General features: G+C 38.8%; 1 protein-coding gene across 1 annotated transcript in view; it reads left to right on the top strand.

The window, feature by feature from the left end:
- The window catches only part of eys (eyes shut homolog), a gene marked incomplete at both ends in the record, with an annotated part of 160,841 nt that overhangs the window by 95,844 nt on the left and 41,455 nt on the right, over window positions 1–23,542 (top strand). Inside the window, 7 exons of the mRNA XM_079229546.1 lie at window positions 3,738–3,928; window positions 4,094–4,185; window positions 6,673–6,823; window positions 6,914–7,026; window positions 7,456–7,715; window positions 14,352–14,528; window positions 23,023–23,173. Of these exons, the coding sequence (XP_079085672.1) occupies window positions 3,738–3,928; window positions 4,094–4,185; window positions 6,673–6,823; window positions 6,914–7,026; window positions 7,456–7,715; window positions 14,352–14,528; window positions 23,023–23,173 (1,135 nt within the window). The remainder of the gene's footprint in view (window positions 1–3,737; window positions 3,929–4,093; window positions 4,186–6,672; window positions 6,824–6,913; window positions 7,027–7,455; window positions 7,716–14,351; window positions 14,529–23,022; window positions 23,174–23,542) is intronic.

Here is a 23,542-nt window from a genome sequence, read left to right as displayed (position 1 = left end):
TCTGTTTTGTGGACCACAAGAAGAATAGCTGCTAAATTACTGTAGCTAACGGGATCCTAATTAACTAAACTAATGTTATCAATAAATATAAAAACAAATAACAACTGCAGAAGAGTGGGACATTTGGACACTAAGAGAATAAGGTAATTTTCTACAGTTAATAGACAACAGCATAATCACTTTAGATACATTTAGATTAATCTGTCTGGTATTATGTCAAATTGGGTGTGGCTTATTTAATATTTAAATTATGTTGTGATGCTTTGTTCGGTTGACAGTTGAACCAGGGGTCAAAGTTGTAGTAGTTCCTACTACCCCAACCATGGTGTTGTCATAAAACTGAACAAAATGAATCATCACGACTTAAATTTTACGTGAGAGAGTTTAGCAAGAAACAACTGCATGCCAAAAAAACACAAAAACTGCAGCAGAAGTTGAGTTTGCCAGCAGTAGGATAGGCAGCAGTAGGGTAGACACACCGACACTTGAACAATTTAGAAGCAATTTGTAAGAAAGTAACAATCGGAGATCGCAGACAATGGTGCATTCATGTGCACCTCGGATGATCCCCTTTCTCGAGTTTGTAAGTTGTTTTTGTTCATGAGCTTCAAGGTTCAAGTCGTAAGTTGGAAAAAAACATGAACACTACAACAAAGATCTGTTATATTGTATTGCTTTAGCAACACGTTAACCTGAGGGTTCAGATTCATGTGAATTTTTCCAGTCAGGAAATCTCTGATTAATAAGAAACCACACGAATGCAGCACAAAGGCCCTATTTCACAATGATAATGAAAATTGAACATGTACTTTACATGTACCAGACTCGGGGACAAACCGAGCCGAACACCAAACCTCGTTGGAAGTGATAACTAACTAACTGTTGTGTTAGTTGACCTGCGTTAGCGGATGTGTTTTCTTGTTGGAAATGTGATCGTAACGGTCAGCGGCTGTCCTACTTTCACCCCTGGTTTAACCATTGATGCTTAGACCAATCTAAATCACCCTCGAGGCCAGTCAGATAGTTTTGTTTGATATTCCAGAGTGAAGTCCAACAGTTGACTTGTGGCTGGAACATCTGCATTCTGGAGTTGTAAGCCACGTCTGTGAAAGTCAGAGGAGGCCATGTAAGGTTAATAAGCTTTGTTTTATTTATTTAAGTATCAGCAATTATGACTGAGTGATGCTTTCTTGTCTTGCGTTTGTAGAGTAGGCAATAGGAATGTCTGAAAACAGGCTTTAGAAAATCTAGTTTTCCCTCAGACCAGTTGAATTTCAATATGTTGAAAGGTTATGGTATATTTTTCCCAATGACGCCAATGATGTATTGCCTTTTGTGAAATCTCAAATACATTATCTATTTACTGCCTCGGAATGAATGGCACCCGTGGCAAGTAAACTATCAAGCAAATATTCTTCATTACAGCACTTAACAGTCATTTGAATATAAACCATTACTTTATCCATCTTTCAGACCTTTTCACTTCATCTGAAGCAAGAGTGCCTATGATTTTTAAATCACTGTTGGTGGTTGATGCTTCACAATATGATTTAACACAGGGATGTTTTCAGTATACACAATTTAATTGCATTATTATAACGTTTATGTTGCTGTCTTGGCTCGAATTCCAGAGAAAAAGAGATGTTAAATCTGAATGGGAATATCTTGTAAAAATACAGATTAATTAAATAAAATGATCACAAAATCAATCAAGTTTAGGTCACTGCGCCAATATCTTGGATAGTTTGGGTCCTACGGTATAACACCTTAGTTACACACAGCTGATCAGGTTTGAATTCCTCCCCAACAGTGTGTAGGTCTCACTCTGTGAAAAAGACGGCATCATTCAGTCATCGTTGCTTTTACTTAAGTATTTCATTAATTAAACAATACATACATAGATTACTCTCAGTGCCAATGGTTCAACTGTCAACAAAAGAACTGTTTAAGAATTAGCATCGTACTATAATTGCAATATTCAACAAATGTAATCCAATTCTGTATAATACACATGTATAATATACATATTCATTTAAATTGCCAAAAATGAATCCAACGTGCTTTTTCTGCTAGCTATCATTGAATGCACAAAATGATGCTATAAGTGTACAAAAGTCCCACTTTTAGAGTCTTATTTAATTTGTGGATCTTTATTACTAAGTTTAGTTTATAAGGTTCCCCAATAGCTACAGTATTGCAGCAGCTATTCTTCCTGGAGTCCACAAAAAAGACATCACATAGTGAGAATGCCACCATTAAAATAGAATAGAATAAACTTTATTGTCCGGCCGAGACAAACATTGTTTTTGCTCTCACCAAGGAAAATACAAACATAATATTTATTAGCTGAAAACACAACATCAACAGAACAAAGGTCTCTCAATTGTACAGACAGTCATTATATTCCTACCCATTGTGCACAGCCTACACTCTTATATTTAAGTTTGAAGTACTTGGTCGCCCACATTAATTGCATTTGGGACAAACCAACCTCTGTAGCCAGCTGTCTGATATACTGTATAAAATCAATATTGACTTTAAAACTAAACATTTCTCATCTGTGTGTGCTCCTAAATATGAACACAGTAAACATTTCACACAGTTTGTTCACACAGTATCATCAGTGATGATAGTGGGACTGCTTGATTTAGAATATGTTCTTTTGTTATTTGCAGAATGAATTATCATTAATGCTTTAAATCAATAAATCATTTTTGGAAAAGACCTGCTAAACTGTGTACTTGGTGGAACATATTACTGAAGATAAAAGGCAGTCATCATAACATTATAGAATTAACAGGACACAAGACTAAAACATGCACACAGACAAGAAAAGCTCTGACAAATCAATAATGAGAACATTTTATGTAGTCAATTATACTCCAGTGTCCCCAACCAATTGCAAATCATAAACATCCCACCCATAAGGGTTCAAGTGTCCCTCTTACAATGAGTACAGTCTACTTAACTAAGGTTGTAGCTATGTTAAGTGCTGATCTCAATACATCGAAGACGCTAACGGAAATTAGCACCGATTTGAAATGCATTTCGAAGAAAAGACAAAAACTTACAGTAATGTGACATACAATTTGATCCTTGTGTTTATAGTGCATGGTGAAATGATCCTCTCCTGGAAGGAAACACAAATTATTTGTGTTCTATTTTGATGAGGAATAATGCAACAAATACTTTTAACAGGACCTTGAAAAGATTATCTTTACAAAACTTTTTGTTCACTTGCCGAAAATGTTTTTCAAGCGTTTTTCCAGATAGATGAAGAGAAAACGTAGAAACATTATCCTTACCAAACTTTTTTTCTCACCCGTCAAAACAATTTTTCAAAAACCTGTTTTTAGTGATGGAAAAAGGATTATCCTGGGAAAAACGTTGTTCTTGTATTCCGGAGTCATAAACATAGTAGAGGAAAAACATAAGTATCACAATCAAGTAGTGTGTGAAACAAAACCACAAAAGTCCATGTTTTGGCCTCAGTGGCAACAAGCTTCTGCCCTGTTGAGGTATCCTTAGCCAGACTCTGAATTTTTAATAATTCTGATGTTGCTGTTCTCACCCTGTGCACTGACCTCCCTGCGGCGGAAGCGAGTGAAAAGTTCTTCTTTCAGAGATCAATAGAGAGTCTCAGCAAAATTGACAATTAAGATACATTAACTGTCTTGTTAATGTTTTTATTAAACATTTTACCCCGTTTCTGCTTTCTATATTTTTGTATTTCCCAGATTCAAGCTACATTCAGTACTTTGGGAATTCATACATGGAGTTTGAGGGTATTGACCTCAGCGCACTCAACAACATTACTGTGAGATTTCAGACGCAAGTGACCCAGGGAACTATACTTTATGTGGACCAAGGACCTGCTAACGGGGATTTCTTTTTCATGAAACTCTTCATCCTGGATGGAATCTTGCAGGTAACAACTCAACTTACAAAGTTATTATGCATGATTATATGCTAGTTTTGTAGTCACTGCATCAATGTTTGTGTTTGCCCATGAAAGACAGCTACGTCACGGCCAATGCATACAGTTGATGGAGCAAAAGCATGGGAAAAAACATTTCTAAACTCTCCGTTTCAGTATGCCTTTTGCTGTAACGAAGAGGAAGAGGTTGCTCAGATCAGTGCTTTCATTCATGTTAGTGATGGCAAGGTTCACATTGTTAATATCAGGTATGTTCTATTTAATTAACCTTTTGAATCTGAGCGTGAATGTGGGGTCAAGATCTGCTGCTATAATGTGAGAGAAGAAAAACATGTTGCGTCAGAATAGAGGAGTTATAATTTGATGTTGCAGCTTTCAATGTACAGGTTGTATTAACAAAGACATCTACCCGGTGTGTTATGTATCTGCTTCAGGCAAGAATATTTATTTTCTAATGAGAAAAAATAGGCAGCTTCACAATAAGCTACTTACAGAGGGTCTAAGTAAAATACAAATTTTCATCAAATAGTGTTAGCACCTCAGGTGGTACTAACTTGATCCTTAGTCATCCACTCATTTCAAGTGTGGCAGGCCTTCGTTTTTTTTAAAGACTAATACCGGGGGAAGATTTATAATTGGCAGGAATCAGCAGACTGAGAATGTAGCTGTTATAATGAATGAGCAAATGGGCTTACATTTTAAAGAACTGAAGCAAACGTCAGAATGTGCCTATTAAAATGCATTAGTGATCACTGACCATGTTTTATTGGCTGTTCTAAAGTCTTCATTTGCAGTTTTTCATTACGAAAAGATTAACAAGCAAGAGCCAAGCACAAAATCAATGTTTAAATGATTTAAAGTGAGGCTCTGGCCCCTTTAGTTATATTGTTCCTAAGCCCACGTGCGATCTTACTGCCAGCCCTCTCCATTATTCTCTGACATGAGAAAGATGTGGTTCAGTTTCAAATCACAAAGTTTATTATGTATGAGCTGGAAGCTGAGACAAAGTGGCTTATTTTCGACTCCTATCAAAGCAGTTTACTTTGCATTTTAGGAGAGAGTATGGAGACTTTATTTATTGTTGCAAAGAGGCCATTTGATAAGATTTGTTTTAGCAAAGATCCTATTTTGTAAAACAATATTCTGTTTTGTTCGACTGAACTAGTTAGACTAGTTAGTTGTTAGACTGAGAAACACATGTATTAAGGGTCTCTAAAGATGACATTTTAAAAGAGAAGACCAAATAGGGACTGAAGTTGATTATGAACATACTGTGGCAAAGGTGAACAAATGATCTCCCGCGGAAACAAAGCTGTGTGGGAAGGTTGCCTCATGTTTCTTTGCAGAAAGCTGCACTGCCCTAAATATCCAAGTGCAGCTCGAGAGGCCTATCATGTTTAAAGGGCTGCAAGGCTCCTCCCCTGTTTTTTTTTTCTGCAGTAAAAATACAACAGCAGTATGAATCAATCATAATGTTCTGAACCAACCCCTTGGAGACATTGCAAGAAAGAGAGCTGTCATAACCAGAGGGTTGGGAGTGTGGAAAAACGGTTCCTGGTGTCACAAAGCAAATTCTTTGTAATTGTCTGATGGCCGAGTTCGTCCATCTTTGTCTGATTTGACCCAGAGCTACAACACCATGGCCATCCTCAACGTCACCGCCTAACTCATTATAGACTTTTAATATATCTTCCCGTCAAAGACGCTTTTCAATATGTTAAATAGAAACCCGGCGGGGCTGACTTCTCAAGGACAGTGAGCACAGTGCCCTCTGGCTGCTGGCCAGGCCGCTCTGGCAGACTGCTTCTAAATTAACCGCTTCTCCACGCTGGCTCTAGAGGAAGGACTTATGCAGCTCCGAGTTAGTGCCCCGAGTGTTTAGCCGGCATATGCAACAGCCTGCAAAGCACAGGCTTAACAAATCAGGCTAGATTGCTTTGTGGACCTCCTAACTTCCACTCAGGGAACACGGGGTATCGGGAGACATTGGAGAGGAGAATGAGCATCCATGGCCCGAGTACCCTCAAGCTGCAGATGGTTAGTCCAGAATCTGCACTTAGGTAATTATCGGCTCTCCCCTGTTGTTTCAAAGTGGAGAATTGGTTTTTGAAATCTATGAATGGCTGTGGGGTGCATCCAAAATAGTGGGTGCCCAGAGAAAACAAAATGGAGGACAGCAGTCACACCTCAATCAATTATTTGATTATATTATTTATAAACAAAACAATTGTGTATGCATTTACCATAGATTTTAGAGCTCAGCATTCGTTATTTCACCCTACTTCTCAAACCACTGTTTTTAAATTCCATGTTTTCTGCAACGTTGTTTGTCTCTGGAGCAGAACTTCATCTCAGAGGTTTTTGTCCGGATCTTCAAGTTTGAAAATGCTTTTTTTTTTATTGTCACAATGTTGGCTAGACTTGATTTCTTGAATGGGAAGCTATACATGTCTTATCAAGGCCACACACATTTTTCTTTTGTCAGAATACAGTAAATGGACATTTTTTTTATGTCTTTAGTGGTATTTTTGTATTACTAAATACATAAGTTAGATAAGTTTTTACATGAAGATAACAGAGACATGTGAATATGCAGAATGATAACTGAAAGACCCCATGTACAATCCACATCTTCTAGCACCAAATTACTGTTAAGTCATTTTTTTGCATTTCAGTTATTACAAAAAGCTGTGCTTTCTGACTGTTTGACGTGAAATGTTCATTGTTTTTTTCAGACAACACCTGACCCCCTGTGAGGCAGAGCTCACTCTTTCTGGTCACGAGAGAATCAAAAGTACAGCAAGTAATTACTGGTCTGGAAACATCATAATAAGAACAAACCACGTCTTCACCGGTGGTCTGCCACAACAATATCTCCCCAATCAGGTAAGATATAGAACTCCTACTGTATGGTGTATCAACTAGCTACAGAAATCATGAATTAAACACATATATGATTTTTTTGTTTTCCCTTAGAGAGCAAAACCTTTCCACAACTATAAAGGCTGCATTGAAATAATTGAAATAAATAAACTGAGGAGCTTTTATACATCTGATGCCATCGCCAGCAGCAACATAGACCAATGCAGGTAAAGTAAAATAAACCCAGGTCTTCATCATGATCTCTTATTTTGATTTCATTTTCAAATTTCTATTTTTTTCTTAGCAAAACATAGTTTTTAGTATTCCTGGGGTCATACATGAAAAATCACCCCAACACATTAACACACTTGTTTGTTAATATTTTTTGTATAATTAAGTACAAGCCCTAGTAGTCAAATTGTGTTTGATCTGATGCAGTGATGAAAATCTGACCGCATTGTTAAACATAATGCTTGAGTTTTCCTTTAGGCCTGGGATCGTGATCTAAAATCTGTCCACTTTTTAAATGACTGCACTTCAAATTTACATTTTTATTTAATGGGTCATTTTTGCTGCAAATGAATCTTTAGGCTTAAAAGCAAATACATTTTATTTTTATTCACTTAAACAACTACAACCTTTGCACAATTTTACAGAAATACTCTGGATGCCATTGAAGCCTCCACAACGAGTTCTTCAAATTGGACAACTCAATCAACCACCTCCGACACAGTGAACACAACAACAACAATGGCAGCTCCAACACAAACAACAAAAGATGGTCCGCAGGAACCTCAAGTTTGCCACGACAGTATTTGCCGCAACGGAGGAACATGTCATCAGCTGCAGCAGCCTGGGGGAGCTCTGCCTTCCTGCCACTGCCCGCTTCATTTCACTGGCACCTTTTGTGAGAAAGGTAAGCTTTATCGACACATGTTACAGAGCCTCCATGATCAAAGTAACATACGGTAGGTACATTAATCCATTAAATACCACAACAACTGCTTGTTATATCTCTCTCTCTATATATATATATATATATATATATATATATATATATATATATACACACACACACACACACACACACACACACACACACACACACACACACACACACAAGCGGAAGCAGTAAAAAAAACGTAAAGCCCTACTACTGTACTGTGACCTCCATAGTTGTATCATGAAGAGCCGGCCAACAAATTATATTGTTTAATATATGCTGAGCCTCTTTGGCTAATAGGTTTCACTATGAGAGGAAAATAGAGTGAGCTGCATTAGGAATTTTGAGCGATGTGAATTATTCAGGATATGATTAATGAAATGAAAGATCCATATAAGCAGCTTGAACCATCGCCGTGTTTCCATGTTCACCTCCAGCGCTCATTGAGAACGAGAACACGACCTTGCAGCACTCGCTCAACATTCAGCTACGTAATGTTGGCAAGCCCAAGATATCCCTGTAGAATAAACATCACCCGTCAGTTCTCAAACCTGTTCCCACCAAAAATATTTGTTTTGTACAAACCGCTCCGACACTTATACCGAGGAGACAGCCGTACTAGACACACGCGCTATGGTGCTTTTTCTTTGCAGATTTCTTCTCAGTGCACTTACAATGTGACTACTGACACCCTTTCTACCTCTCTTGCCATCCACGATTTGCTCTGACAGAGTATAAAACAGCATCCTGTATTTTGCTGTTGTCGGCATTCTGTCAGTGACAACATTAGTAACACTAGAGGTGGAAATTAATTGTTTGTAAGCTTGATAAGGCAAGCCAAGCTGCTCACAACTGATTGACATTTCAGTTGTTGTGTTGTGTTAGTCTAGATCCAGTATGTAACTAATCAAAAAAACACACGAGCAAAAGTGTAATGAATAGATTAAGGTGTGTTTATCTGCTCAGATCTAATCTGAATTCATCAGCATATCCGGCCAACTTCTACCAATAGTAGTAAAAAGATGTCTCAAGGGTACACCACAATTTGCGAAACTGGTTATGTATTGATCTGGAATGGTTAAGGTTGGGATTGGTCGTTGGGTGGTACGTCTTGCAAGTTTCTGCACTCTGTTGGTTACAATCTACATCTACGACTAGGCTAAAGAGCATTTGAATCCTAACTAGTCTATGTGAATCGAGTTACAGGTGACGTTGTGGGAAAAAATGAGCACATCCATTGTGTAGTATTTCCCCACCGAATTTTGAGTGGTTTTCTGCCACTGTTATCTTTGTAAACTAACCCACGTATATAACAGAAAACGTTCCTTTTCCTCTGCAATTCATAGAGCATTGCACTGACGATGCTTTCAGTCATGGGGTTTCAATAAGGAGATTCACAGTAGCCAACAAATGGCGTTATGTGCTGTAGATTTTAAGCCTGAGGAATATGGTAAGCAATGGAAATTCTTATTAGCATTTCAGAGAGTTTCAACAATGAAAACTGGATTCATCTTCACTTTCACAACCCCTGAACGGGATTTATGCTGATAGCATAATGTTGTGTTTACAGAATACATGACAATCTGACAGAGTGGCGCTTGAAGCTAACGTTGACAGTCGTTAACATGGCTGGAGCAACCTCTGTGCGTCTGACGCCCTTATTTGACACCTCTGCCATGTGTTCTAAAAATGCTAATTTACAGGTGTTTAAGTAATCTACTGAAATGTGATTTGTCTCTCGGGGCACTGTAACACAAAATGATGCTATTTTAAGGACTTCAATCTCATTTTGTTTTTTCCCACGGGAGACAGCTGTGCTGCTTACATGACAGCGATGCTGCTTTACTGAGCCAGTTATTGAATATGCTTTGGCCAACTTCTAAACAGACAGTAGAGAATAAGGAGTATGCATCATTCATTGATTTATTTCTCAGCATTGTACCTCTTGGGTTCACAAGGGTGATTACAAGTATCATCACGTGACTGTAGCATATTTACGTGAACATCTCTGTGACAACATACAAACTTTCTAATTTTAAATTAACCGTGATAAGCCAAATATGCCTTATAGCGCATACTAATACTATACACTAATACTATATATATAATATAGTAAATGTAGTAAACTCCCACCACCATACCAATGAAATTAATCTGATGCTCTACATTCTCAGAATTTTGTAATTTAATTAAAGAAAATTCAAATAAATCCTGAAACCCCAGCCTATTCCTTCGATACCCATAAAGTAAGTTCCTGCTTATCCTTTAACTTGTCACAGTCATAAAACTTTTCCAGCAGTGGCCTTTTAGAATATTTTTTGCTGAATTTGAGGAATTTCTCCTCTTCAAAAGCATTTCAGTCTCTCAGGTTAACGGAGTGCAATCTCATACGAGCACCCATCCAGCGATGTGCTTTGCAATACTAGTTCTAATAGCAGTCCAGAGGCTGTTTACATGCTGACAAAGTCTGTGAATGTGTCAACTTTGCCGGGTGACAACCTTGTCCTCACATCTTATTGAATTAAGAATAGACATAAGAGACGAATAAAGCCCCCACTCCGAGTGAATTATAGATGTGTCATCCTACCCGGTGACTAATGATGTGGTCTTGTTTGTGTCCTAGATGAAATGCTGACATGTGGTACAGTATGTATGTATCTAAGAGAAACATCAAGATGCACATGAGTCTCTGCTGCCTCTTATGTTATTGTTCAAGAAGATTTAATCTGCTACTGATGTTATTATTGTGAATACCACATGTTCTAGAATGTAGCCTAATAGTTGATCATTTGTCTTGATAAGAACATAAAGAGCAGTCATGTAGCTGTAGATTACAATTGTTCATATACAAAACAAATAATGTTTTATTCTAAAGTATAACATTTAATCACTGCTTACTGCAACAAAAATAAATGCTTAGATATTATACCGGTATATATTCATTGTTGAGGCTATTGTACAATATAAGTACATTTAATTTAGCTAATTACATATTTATTATGGGATTTATTGGCCACTTGGGGGCAGCAGCACCAAGTATATTCAGCACATCGTCACCTTTTAAGTTATTATAGTGAACCTTTTTGCAAACAAGAAGCAATATTAGCATTGAATTGGCGAATGCAAGTCCAATCTCTGCTCTCTCTTACCTTGATTTTTGGTCTCTATCAACTCCTGAGGGAAAAATATGTCTCTTTACCTGCTAAATGCTTGGCTTTGTTGACCTGCTAGTCTCTAACTGTGCCCATCTGCAGTTTGGTGCTGAGCAAGCAGCGTAAAGTGGGTTATTAGAGCTTTTTGCAGAAAATAGCTGTTCATAAAAAAATTATTCTTTGAGATGGTGAAAGCTGGACAGCTAAAAAGTCAAATGAAACACAATGAAGCTCATTAAAGCTGAGGGGAGCTGCAGATTCGGGGGATAATTCCCATCACTATGGGGGACCCCTTTCACATTGGCATTTGATATATGTAAAATATCAATTAAATGCACTTTAAGTAAAAAGTGGAACGCAGGACTCATACAGTACTACCCTACACTGTGGGAAAGGATCTGAGTATTTCCTCCATCACTTCACTTTGGATTTGTGTAGATTATATATTCACTACTCAGTTTAGACTATCAGATGGATTGGTAATATTAACATTTTCATGTGCAGCAAAGCGTTTAACTCCCTGCTGAAATGTCAGGTACATACTGTATTGATGTAAAACAGATTGACAAGGTTTCTCAGATAGTATTACACACAGAATGCCTGCACACATCTGCTATATCATCACATCGGCTAAATCACTACAATTGTATACTGCAGTTATTTTTTTAAATTTTATTTTTAGCACACAAAGACCGTCAATCCAAAGCAGCTTTCAGACTTGCTTCTCAGTCAAATTTAGTTGGTATCTTATGCGCGGCCTGTAAATAGGAAGCTTGATGTGCGTGAGCTGTGAGTCGTGCTCCCTTATGTTTGGACCCTGGGGCTGCACCTCTGGTGGGCTGGACCGTAATCCAGGCCAGTGCCAGGTGGTTGAGTGAGTATTTGATATCAAGTAGCCAACCATAAGACAGGTTTTGTCAAGATAAAGCTAGTTCATCTGGGCGTGACAGAGTTTTAAGCTATGATAAATTGTCTCTCCGAAGAAGACACAGAGGGTCGTAGACCTTGCCAAAGACATTCTGTCAAGTATGTAAGCATTCAATTGAAAGCTAAGTGATCGCAAAAATTAGTTACGGAGTAAATGGCTGCAAGGTATGGTATTGGGCAAAAAGAGGAAACTAGTGAGGCAGAAAATTATTCAGACTTGGTCTGCATTGATCATGACCTCCTTTTACGGCTCATTACCTTCTGTCCTTACTTCTCGGATATTTGAAAGTTGAGAGCAGTTTCGTCCCATTTATATCTTTTCAGCAACTTTTAACTAACCACGACATCAATCCAAATAAGAATGTGCACTCTTATTTTTTCATTTAAAGTGACATTATATGTTGGTCTAAGTTATTTAAAAATCTGTCTTTGTCAAAAAAAGGAGCCTCTAAATGATCTTCTTGATATTTTTACCATGACTGTGTCTAATCTAATGTCAGTTATAACCCATATTCTTTTTGAAAACAACTCTTTTATTTGTGTATTTACAACAGCAAAATGAGAACGGGATGTATTTAATTGACTGTGATTAAATTTGATGTGTGTACTTTTTTACGAAAATCAAATAATAATGAAATTGAATTGGTCTTTGGTGCAGGTAACGCTTTCATAGATCAGGACCAGAAAGAATCATGTAAATGATTTTTTTTTTAAAGCAATCACAAAATACCTTTTTTAGGGTCGTGAGCATTTGCTGCTTTTGTGTTTGACATTAATGGTACCTGATGAGGGCTTGTCGGCTTACTGCTTTGCCAACACACTGCCAGCTCTTTTTGCTGTAATTGCTGATGCCTTTAAAAGTGAGCCAGTTCAATCTGCCTCTCTCAGAAATTGCCAACAAACATTACAGAATTGATTCATTATTATGAATCCACTTAACTCTTTGCGCAACTCTGAAGAGTCCTACACTCTGATTGGCTGAGAAAAGAGCAAGAGTCGGAAAGTGTCTGGGCACACAGGCGAAGATTACAGGATTATGACCATTTGAGAATTGGTACGACCAAAATATGTTCTCAGGTGTTGGTCTGACGACTGTTCAATAAACTGGACCAAGTCTGCATCTTACAGACCTGCAGGCCCTGAGCAGACCTTATTGTCAAACACTGCAGATATTTTCACAGATCATATATCTCGGCTCCTTTTCTGGTCTCGTTAAGGCCATTTTCAGGATAAACCGTTGACATGAAACACTGATATGCAACAATTGCATTGTCTCTATTTCTATGAATACATATATGGCACCACTGTCCACCAGTAGTGTCTGACTCAAGCAGTCCAACAGCAGCCACTGAGTCCTCTCTTCTTTGAATATCCAATAGTAGCTTAAAGCATAACATTGATCACTTAAAGTGTGCATTCAATGTTGTAATCTTGAGCAACACTGTGACGGTTTCCAAATTTGAGTTTGTACAAATGCCACAACAATTTTTTAAATGTCTCTCTCGACCATCCATCCATTCCATCCATTATCCGAACCGCTTATCCTGTTTAGGGTCGCTGGAGCCGATCCCAGCTGTCAATGGGCGAAGTCAGGGTACACCCTGGACAAGTCGCGAGTCTATCGCAGGGCACATATAGAGACAGACAACCATTCACACCTACGGGCAATTTAGAGTCCAATGAACCTAAGTTGCATGTCTTTGGACTGTGGGAGGAAGCCGGAGAACCTGGAGGGAACCCACGTTGACACGGGGAGAACATGCAAACTCCACACAGAAGGACCTGCCAGAAACCACATTACTGATTGAACATGTGTTTTTATCTACCATTGCCACTGTTTAGCCTTCAACTTTAAGATTATTGCTCACTGAATGTTACATCTTAATCAAATTTTTCTGTTCTTAAAGCTCTCAGTTATTCACAGGTCTGCTAACGTCAAACATCAAAGCACCAACAAAAATGAACACAAGAGCTATGAAAGGATATATTATATTTCTGTGACAATAAAACACAAGTGTGTGTGAACCTACACATAGTATATGTTATGAGTTCTCCCCTGAGGATCAACTGCAGTTTTCTTTGAGAGCTGGACTCTGAAGGTAGAATCCCCTGAGTTGAGGCCGAAGTGGCCTATTTTGAATCGACTGCCGTGCATCTGAGCGGCAAGACATCCTCGAGGTATACAGTGTCCTTTTTGTAAAAGCCAGCAGATCATCATTGGCTTGTTGAGTTGATGACCTGAGCGGGTACCGCCACCGCCTCTCCTTCAAGTCATACCCCTTTTCATCCAGTGGGAAATAACTGACAGGGCCCTGCTGACTCTGCTCACAGGCAGGCTATCACTGCTGCGAGAGTACATGCCAGACAATTCTTGCTGTTCTGTTGACTAACAAAAGCACCGTGGGGTGTTGCTTTTACTCAATTTGTCCTTCCTTTGCATGCATTTTATAAGGAATATCAGGATTCCACTCACCTTTCTCGCTTTATTTAAATGCATTTCATCAATTTGTATTTGTGTTTTACTTTGCAGATACTACGGTATACATACCCTCACTCGATGGCACATCTTATTTGGAGCTGCTGCCTGTTTCATCTCTTCTCCAGCCTTCTGGCGCCAGTAATAATCTCCCTGCTACTGTCAAGGACACCACTGTTATTCTCTACTTGACGGTGAAAACAAGATCTACACAGGGCACCATCCTTTACAGTGAGTACAGTCTCTTTTTAAAGCAAACATTTAAAAGAACTGCAATGCTGGGAAAGCAAGTATAGATAAAGGTTGGAAAATAGGCTCTTTTTTTAATACCTTTTCGAACGTCTTTTTTTTTTAACGTGTGTCCTTTAGAGTGCACATGGATTATCTTTCTAGCCTACAATGAAAACCATCATCTCCTATGATGATGGTTTTAGTGGCTAACATGGTGCTGCTGTGCCGTGTATGAGGGATAAATGTTCATTGTGATCGGTATCTGCTATATTAGAGGTGTACAGGTTATTCTATAACTATAATCTTCTATAATCCGTCACATTTATAATTTGTATCCTTATTAGTAAAGTCCAAACTAGACAAGAACAAAAACTAAACAAGATCACATTCATGCAATTTATTGATGGTAATCCAGGTATTTGTGGGAGTGTTGACAAACTGGAAATGCTCTATGATCCAATACCAGCTACTAAAGGACCAAGGAAGATACTCCTTCAATTTGTATAAGTGATAGTTCAACATTTTGGTTAACTTTTGTTAAATGAGAAGATCGATACCACAGTCAAACTCATAAATAATTGTAATGTTCTCTAACTAACTCTAACTCTTGACAAGGAAATAAATAAGCACATTTTCAAAATCATCAAACTATGTTGTACGATGGTTGATGATTTCAGTGGATAATTGTTCGTTCAAAAAAACTGTGGGCTGAACAGATCACCCAATGTCATATTGAGTACAAATATTATTTATGTTGTGATGTAAGCCCCTCAAAATAATATGGATAGTCTATGCTTCATAATGCCGTTTAGACAAGTTTTAAATTAGTGACATGTTCTTCCCCTATTGTTACCGTCATGCTTGTTAACACTGTTATTATTTCATTCAACCTCTTCTGTTTTTAGATCACTAATAATGTAGAAAGGATGCATCAGTGTGGGCCTTGTATCAGCCTCTTATTATTTTGAAAACACAATGTTGTTTCTGAGTGGTAGCCAGATGGATGCTTGGCAACAATTTTGGTGTCATAGAAAAGGGAGGAGGAAGGGTAAAAAAATAAAACGCAAAATGAAGTCTGAACTGAGCCGTTCGATAACACCATGAAGCGCATGATGACACAAAGGATGAGAAAAAGAGTGCAGCAACTGCTTGTGGTGATGTATTATAAAACACTTGCACATATCAATGCCAAATATTCATATTCAAAATAAAATCACTGGACTGATAGAAAGTCACCTCGGGACACCAGCACCATGAGTCATCTATTGTTGTTGCAGCAAATTGTGGGGCACAAAGATGAGTACTGTGTTTCCAAGGCTACAGCAGAAAGGCAAGGAAACACATTTTTTTTTTATAAAGATAATTTAACCAGTTTTCTCATGTGGCTGACACCTAAGATACACCTGGGTCCATTTATTTAGTTACGGACATTCATCCTTTTTCAAAAAGGCTTTCAACCACAACTAAAGGTCATGTGAGAGTGGAAGAGAAGGGAAAGAAAGTACACAATGCTCTGGCGAAGGACTACGGATAGCCTCCCCTCCTGCGGACAGCTGCTGTTATATTTTTCCGCTGCTGATGATCTGAGCTGATTCCTAAAAGTGAACAAAGGAATCCTCAGAAGAAGGAAAGAGCTGGTCGGTCACATTGGGGCCGAGAATTGGACTGACCCTTAACATCAACCGTGAGCTCTACATTCTACATCTACCTCTTGCCGCCTCTTTGTTCCCACACCTGCACACACGCATAGAAACTCTCTTTTGTTTCAGAAGGAGGTTTGGATAGGTAGGCCCGACGGCCACTGGGTAGACCTCTTAACAATAGAGCATTGTTTTGGGAGAAGAGGAGTCTGTAATGTTGTAGGGCTTGAAAAAGCTGAGCCATGAGAACGTAGTTCCATTTATCTAGCTTTGTGTGCATTATACATCTGTATGTATCCATATATTAAGTACCAGCCACCTTAAAGGTGAAGCCAATACAAGAATGTCTGGTTCTGCGGGGCCTCTAATGACTCTGAAAAAACATCCAACTGTGTGTCTTGGCGGACTGCAATTTTGCAGCACTTCGCTCTAAAAACTGCAGCCGCCTTGACCTTGTGAGGTTATCGATGTTCCCCATGTGACGCCACAGCAAGCCGGGTGCAGGTCCAACACAACTGTGACCACAATGCATTGTGTGGTGATCACAGTTGATTTATTCCCCACAAACCGGGCCCAGGCAGCGCTACATTCATCTTGCTGGTGTAACCTCAATCAACCCCTTATCTGTGACACTGTCTGAAGGTTTGTGGCCTTTTTTTACATTTACAGACCAATTAAACATTGCAGTGTACCACAGGGTGCATCTGCACTCACATCCAAGTGTTAAATGCCCCCTCAAAAACCCAAACATGTGGCACTGCTTGCAATTACAAAGTCATTTTAATTCATTCAATATAACAATTTCTCAAATAATAGATGCTAGTACAATCTGCATTTTTACAATACATTTGCTAGTCCCTCCAGTTTCTGGATTCAATAGTTTAATCAATAGCTTGCAAAGTTAAAAAACAAACTTAGCCATAAAACAGTAAACGATTGCATTCCTTGGAGTAATAATAGCTTGACCTTTCCTTCTCTGAGCTGACATTGGCCTTCTATGATGGCTGCTAAGTGCCTTAGTGTCCCACCAAAGACTTAAATCTTTGTATTTAAGAAGCTATTAATTAGCCATCTCTCAAAACCTAATAGGGCTCTAAATTAGTGCTTTATATGAGTTTGGTGCACTTGAAAGGTCAGTCAGCTGAGCCTTAAATACACATAAGCTATGGTTCTATCCATTTGAAGTCAAACAGTATCTCCTTTGACACAGGCGCTTAATTAAAGACAAGTGACATGTTTGTGTGTATTTGCACTACTAGCCTGGTGAATTTAGTGGTTCTAGTTTTGTAAATTTTAGGAGATATTATTCAGGAAATTCTTGAAACTGTCAAATGGACACTACACCGTACTTAATAATAATAATATGAAATATTTATGTTGGAATGTTTTTGAAAAGACAGCACATCACATGGACAAAAAGAATACATATGTCTCCGTCATGTTCTTAGATGCTTTTCAATGCTTGATTAAAGATACCTTTACAGCTTTTAAAAGCATGAAAAACTAAATACACCAAAAGAAAGATGTTCTAACAATGCAAGTTGTTCCCTCAGTGTTCTCATTAGCAATGTTCATATCCCCATGTGTGCAGAGTATGTGAAAAGCCAACAGCGGGAAATTGATTTTCCTTTCAAACCTGTACTAATACAAACATGGACATTATCAATATACTTTTATAGTATAATGATACGATATTTAATACATACATTTATTAAGAATAATGAAAAGTTAAAAATATTTTTTCCTGCATATTGAAGTTTTATTTTGGAGATAAATCACCAAAAAGAGATGACGAGCATCTCAGTGGAGCTAGGCTAGAGGAAGTTCACATTGGGAAAAAATGCCTGGAGTTAGTTTTCAGATGTGATATGTGTCAAGTGAATTAGAATCAGATCAAAATCGCTTCACCTGTACCCTGTCAAATTGGTGCCTCATATTTCCACTGCCACCCGTTATCTGGTCGCGTTGATCTTAAATCACTGCTTGTCTAAGTCTTCATAGATTTACTCCGTAGATTAGTTTGAAAAATAATGTCTGCTGTGACATCCATCATCCCTAGATTGTATGTAACTCTAAAGTAAATAAGAAAACATATTCATGATTTTAAATTGGTTCAAATAAACCTCCACTATTCTTTAATCCAGCACCATATTTACAATATTTCCCTGCTGCAGCACACGGAAGCCAGAGAGCAGAGCCTTGTCATGAAAAGAGATGAATGTTCAGAAAGCATATATAGAGGGCACAGTGCCTTTTATCTCGTAAAGCTTCCTGCCTCATAGTGCACCATCTTTTTCACATCAGAGGAACGGAAAAGAAAACTCCAGAGATCAAACAGACAAAGTTAATCAGAAGAGAACCAAAAGGCATGCATTGAGATGCAGAGAATCTCTTCGCCAGACCTGCTCCTTATTCTCCACTCCCTTCTTTACACCTCTCCCTGAAGCAAACATGCAAGTCTCCCTCTGGACTTCAATTGTCAGATCGAGAAGAGAAATACAAGAAGGTGGAAAGAGAGAGAGGGAGAGCAAGGGGGAGAACGGGTGACAGGCACTGACAAAAGGACGAACGCTCTGTTAGGCTCGGTGCAGAGTAACAGGGCCATGGGGACAGCAGGGAACAATATCCCACAGAAGAAAAATAGAAAAATAAAAGATGGGGCAACATTGAAATCTATGGTAAATAAATAATAATTGTCAACTAATGAGTTATGGTGCTTAGTGGGAACAACTGCTTTGAAAAGACTCACTGTTGCAGTGAGTTTCGTTGTCTTTGCTGCTGCATTCATTAACTCTCAAGTCTCTACTGTAGCGGTAGTCGAGCAATAATAATGATCGATGATTATATGTCGAGAATCAGTCTCTGGTGGTCATAATATGTTTGCAGTACAACACAACATTTGACGCATGTTTCCATTGTGTTTTCAAGCTTTCCTGAACAATGTTTTGAAAAAAATCTCTCTTACCCACAACAAACAGAAAAATGACTGTCAAAAATAATAGTTTGAGACAGGGAAGTCAAAGTTGGTATATAAAGCTGTGTTTCGCAGGAATAATCAGATGTCCTCCTTTCATGCCAAAAACTAGACAAAAAAATATTAGAGATTTTCAGTAGCCCTCATATGGTATTATATTTACAAATACAGGGTTTAAAAATGTATGTTCTGAAGCTGTTTGCCATAGACAGTGCATCAGAACATTTAGTGATGATGCTGTACTAGACTTTATTATACTGAGAGGTGTTTCTAATATTGTTTGTATGTACGTATGTATGTATGTATGTATGTATGTATGTATGTATGTATGTATGTATGCATGTTCTGTTTGTCTATACAGAGGACAAAATAAGCACTTTTCAATATAATGTAGTCCACTACAATACTATTTTTTTTCTTTTTTTATATCAAAAACAGCAATTACAAAAACAAGGCTCATCAGCGTTTTTAAAAAAATTTTTTTTTAATTTTTTTAATTTTAAGGCAAGTAGACAAAGAAACAGTACAAGTACAAGTGTGATACATTTAGCCTTCCCCCCCCCCCCCCCGCCCCCCCCCAAAACATTCAGGTCATCAGCATTTTTTTAATGTGATTTAAACCATTCAGCATATTTAATGCTCTATTAGAGAATTCCAGAAAAAAACAAGTGGGCTGTACCAGATAACCTTAACGTCCTGATGTCCTCATAATGGCCTCCATGTCGGTGATGTACTGTGGGGCAAGGCCACAGACAAGGGGTTACATTTTACAATCAGTTTGAAAATCAACAGCAAGCGAATACAGAGATCTTAGGACTGTGAGATCTGATAAAATGTAGTCTTTCTTGTGAAGCCATTTCAAACAAGCTGGAATCAGCCCAGTGTCTTGCATAGTTAACCGACAAGAGGGATTTTTTTCATCGGCTTTTGACGAGAACCCTCTGATGTAATGTTTTTTTTTATCAGAGAGCAGTTTTTGGTATTATTGCAAACATAACTCAGCATTACATTTAGGTTTTTGAACTTCTTTAAGAACTTGTTTCCTACCACTGCAGTTTCACATTAATAACACGTATCTGTGTGTACTTGTTCAGTTGCAGGGACATTTTGGACATCCATTTTTTTGTCTTTATATTTTGTTACTATGATAACAAATGTGTCTGGATGATATGACCTGCTGGGAGCATATTCCAAGCTTCAACCTTTACTTGTCCCTTCAAGTAGGATGTAATCTAACCAAATGCTGCAAGAAAATAAATACATTTAGAAAATATATTTTCACCCACAGCAACTTTGAGTACCTACTTTCTTCCTGTTGCTGCTATTTTGTGACATAATAGAAGTCCTTCCCTTCCAGAGAATACGCATGAGGAAACAGTGGATTATCTGAGCAAGATAATTTCTCCTTTGGTCCATTCGGCAACAGCGGTTAGTAATATGGCTCTGTGAAGTGCATCCCTGTTGAGTCGTAAGACAGGGAAGACCTCCAAGTCGGCTTAAAAAATGCATTATCAGAGTGCAGCATATTAAGCTAAGCATAGCCTCCCTCTGACAAAGAGACAGGGATTTTCTGGATGCCCTTCTTGCCCTGGAGGAATTGTTCAGAGCTCTCATATCGGCTGCTATGCAGCCCTGAAACAACAAGCAGAGCTTTTGCGCCGTTTTCCTGGAGTGTCCAATCCTCCATCCATGCCATTACTTCATGAGAGATGGCGCACACACACACACACACACACACACACACACACACACACACACACACACACACACACACACACGCACACACACACACACACACACATATTGGGAAGGCCGTCTCTGCAGCCCACACACCGCTGTCCATGCCCAGCGAGTTCCACCAGCCTACCCTCTTACTGAAGCCTGACTCAATTGTCACTGAAATCCAAGGGGTCAATGTTGGCACTCGGTAGTGCTCACAGCATTTTTGGCTCCCTGTCGATGTCTCTAATCCAGCTGTGAAATGTGTCTTATTAAAAAACACTGAAACATTTTAAGTGTCTTTAACAGGGCAGTATTGCTGTTCTGTCTTCTGATCTACAGCCATGTCTTGCCGGACAGTGACACAAGAGTTGCAAGCTCTCTCTATTATCTCGTCTCCCTTACATAGCTGTACTTCTATGTTGCTTGTCTTCGCATGTCTTCTGTGACAGACGGGAGTGACTAATGTGCACCCTGTCTCTACCTCCCTCCTGAAGACCTGTGTATCCCATGTGGAAGGATTAATGATGCTGCTGTCTGTTGCTCCCCCTCTGCACTGTCTCACTTCCAAGAGACTGCGCAATTTGTGACTGTAGTGGAGTCTGAGAAGTGGCATATCTAATAATGCAACATCACAAGCAGCACCTGGTGACCATCCTCTTGGTAGCCAGGCAGGATCAGACCTACCTGTCATTCATGGTGGAAAGAACTTCTGTTCGGCGGAAAGCCTCTTGCTTTATACCCTTCACCTCCCTTGTGGGATGCAAGACACTTTAATGACAAGATCAGCAGATCACAGTCACCACATCACCCTACTGGAACAAGTCTATTTAAGTGGACATAAGTGGATCTTTCCCTTTTTAAGGTAGAACACTAACAGCCTCCTGCTAACCCAAGACAGGCCATACTTGAAGCAGGGCTCTCAAGTTTTTAAGACAGGTAAGAGTGACATATCCTCCAAAGTGGGTGGACCAAATTGGGTGGCTCGCTAGGCTGACTCGAGTGGGCCGAATGAAGCCCGGTTGCTAAATCAAACCCACATAGCTCAATGCTACCAAGCTAGCTAAGGCTGTCCAGGCTAAAATGCTAGGCGATATGCTACTCTGTGTTGCTAGCCAGCTAACGCTAACCCTGTGGTCTTGTTGTTCCTGGTTGATGGTTGCTAACATATACATTAAATAATACTAAGCGTAGAAGTTCACTTCCCGAAAAATTGGTCTCTATAACGGAGGTTGCCACTTGGTAGTAGCCCCAGACCGCATGATGACATGTTGGTACGCAGAGATGATTAATCATACTGATCCTCATACTGGTGCAGTCCTGGTGCATTGTGCTGTGAACCATTATCATAGTCAGTGCTTTATCAGACGAAGATAGCTTCTCGTAGCTTGGATTCTGAGAGGACCAGGTTGGTGCATGAAGGACTGTCTGACACTGAGGTCCAAAGGTTGCTTTGTGGTCCATCATGCCAGTTTGCACAGGTGGTGTTATGGATCCAAGTTGAATGCTTTAATTTTTCTTTTTTTTAAGTCTTAGACCATCAAGATTTATAACCCGGGGCTGTTCGGTGTTATGAATTATTCTTATAGTGAGGAATCATTGCACTCTTTGTTCCCTGTTCGTCTACTAGTGTATTATGTGGAGTTCACAACAATGTGAATACGGTATTGGTAAACTCTTGTCTTAGCAAACTCATACCCTTTTGCTGTGCAGTGTCATTTGTTGGCAGACAGGAAACCTCCCTCTTGTTTTTTTTTTTTTTTTATTGATCACAACAATGATGGTCCTGATGTCAACACACTGATATTAATCAGGTTCTACTAGCTGGGTATGCCTAGGTTCCTTTGAGTTACACTCATTTTAGTACAATGTAGCATTTATGTTTGCTGCTTAGTGGGACAGATGGATTGGGATTTACCCTGAGCATAATATAGTTATTTACCACTATGCTTATGTCAAACAATGTCGAACCATGTCTCCATCATTATCTTGTTGGAACATTATTTCATTTCACACACACCGAGGGGACTCCTTATATCTGTTCAGTATCTTGAGAGTTCCCCCTGAAGTAATTTCCTATTTTTGTTGACAAAATATATATCTATAATTTGGCAGTACGGCAACAGAGACTCATAATTAAACAGTTTTCTTATCATTTCAGCTCAGCAGCAGAACTTTGGGGATCAGTTCCTTCATGTGTTCCTTCAAGATGGACGCCCTGTTGCTGAACTTGGATGTGGTGGCAGTCATGTTGTGAATGTAGCTACACACCAGAACATCAATAATGACAGATGGACACCAATCACAATCCGGTATGATACGTCTCCTACTTTCCTCTCTTATCTCTAATATTGTCTTAAAACTACTTTTTGTAATTAGTTTTGAACATGATAGCCATGGTTTTTACTTTTAGCCTTGTTGTCATAGATCAGGATGATATTGTGTAGGATGTGTAGGAAATGTCAATTAAGTAAAGAATGAATCTTCAAAAGCCAAAAAACAAGAATTGATTTAATAGAAAAAAAACATGAAAAAATGTTTGATCTATTTGCACTCAGGTGAGAATTTGCACACAGTGGCTATTCAGCTAGTTACACCTGGCCTGAATATGCAACTTAATTTAACAATAGTTAGCTTTTTTTTGCTTTTCAGTCAGAATTTGTTGAGGTTTAAGCAACAAA

This window comes from Taurulus bubalis (genome assembly GCF_910589615.1).
Source record: "Taurulus bubalis genome assembly, chromosome: 14".
Lineage (NCBI taxonomy): Eukaryota > Metazoa > Chordata > Actinopteri > Perciformes > Cottidae > Taurulus > Taurulus bubalis.
Note: the sequence above shows the minus strand (reverse complement) of the source record. Positions and strands in the feature narration are given on the sequence as shown.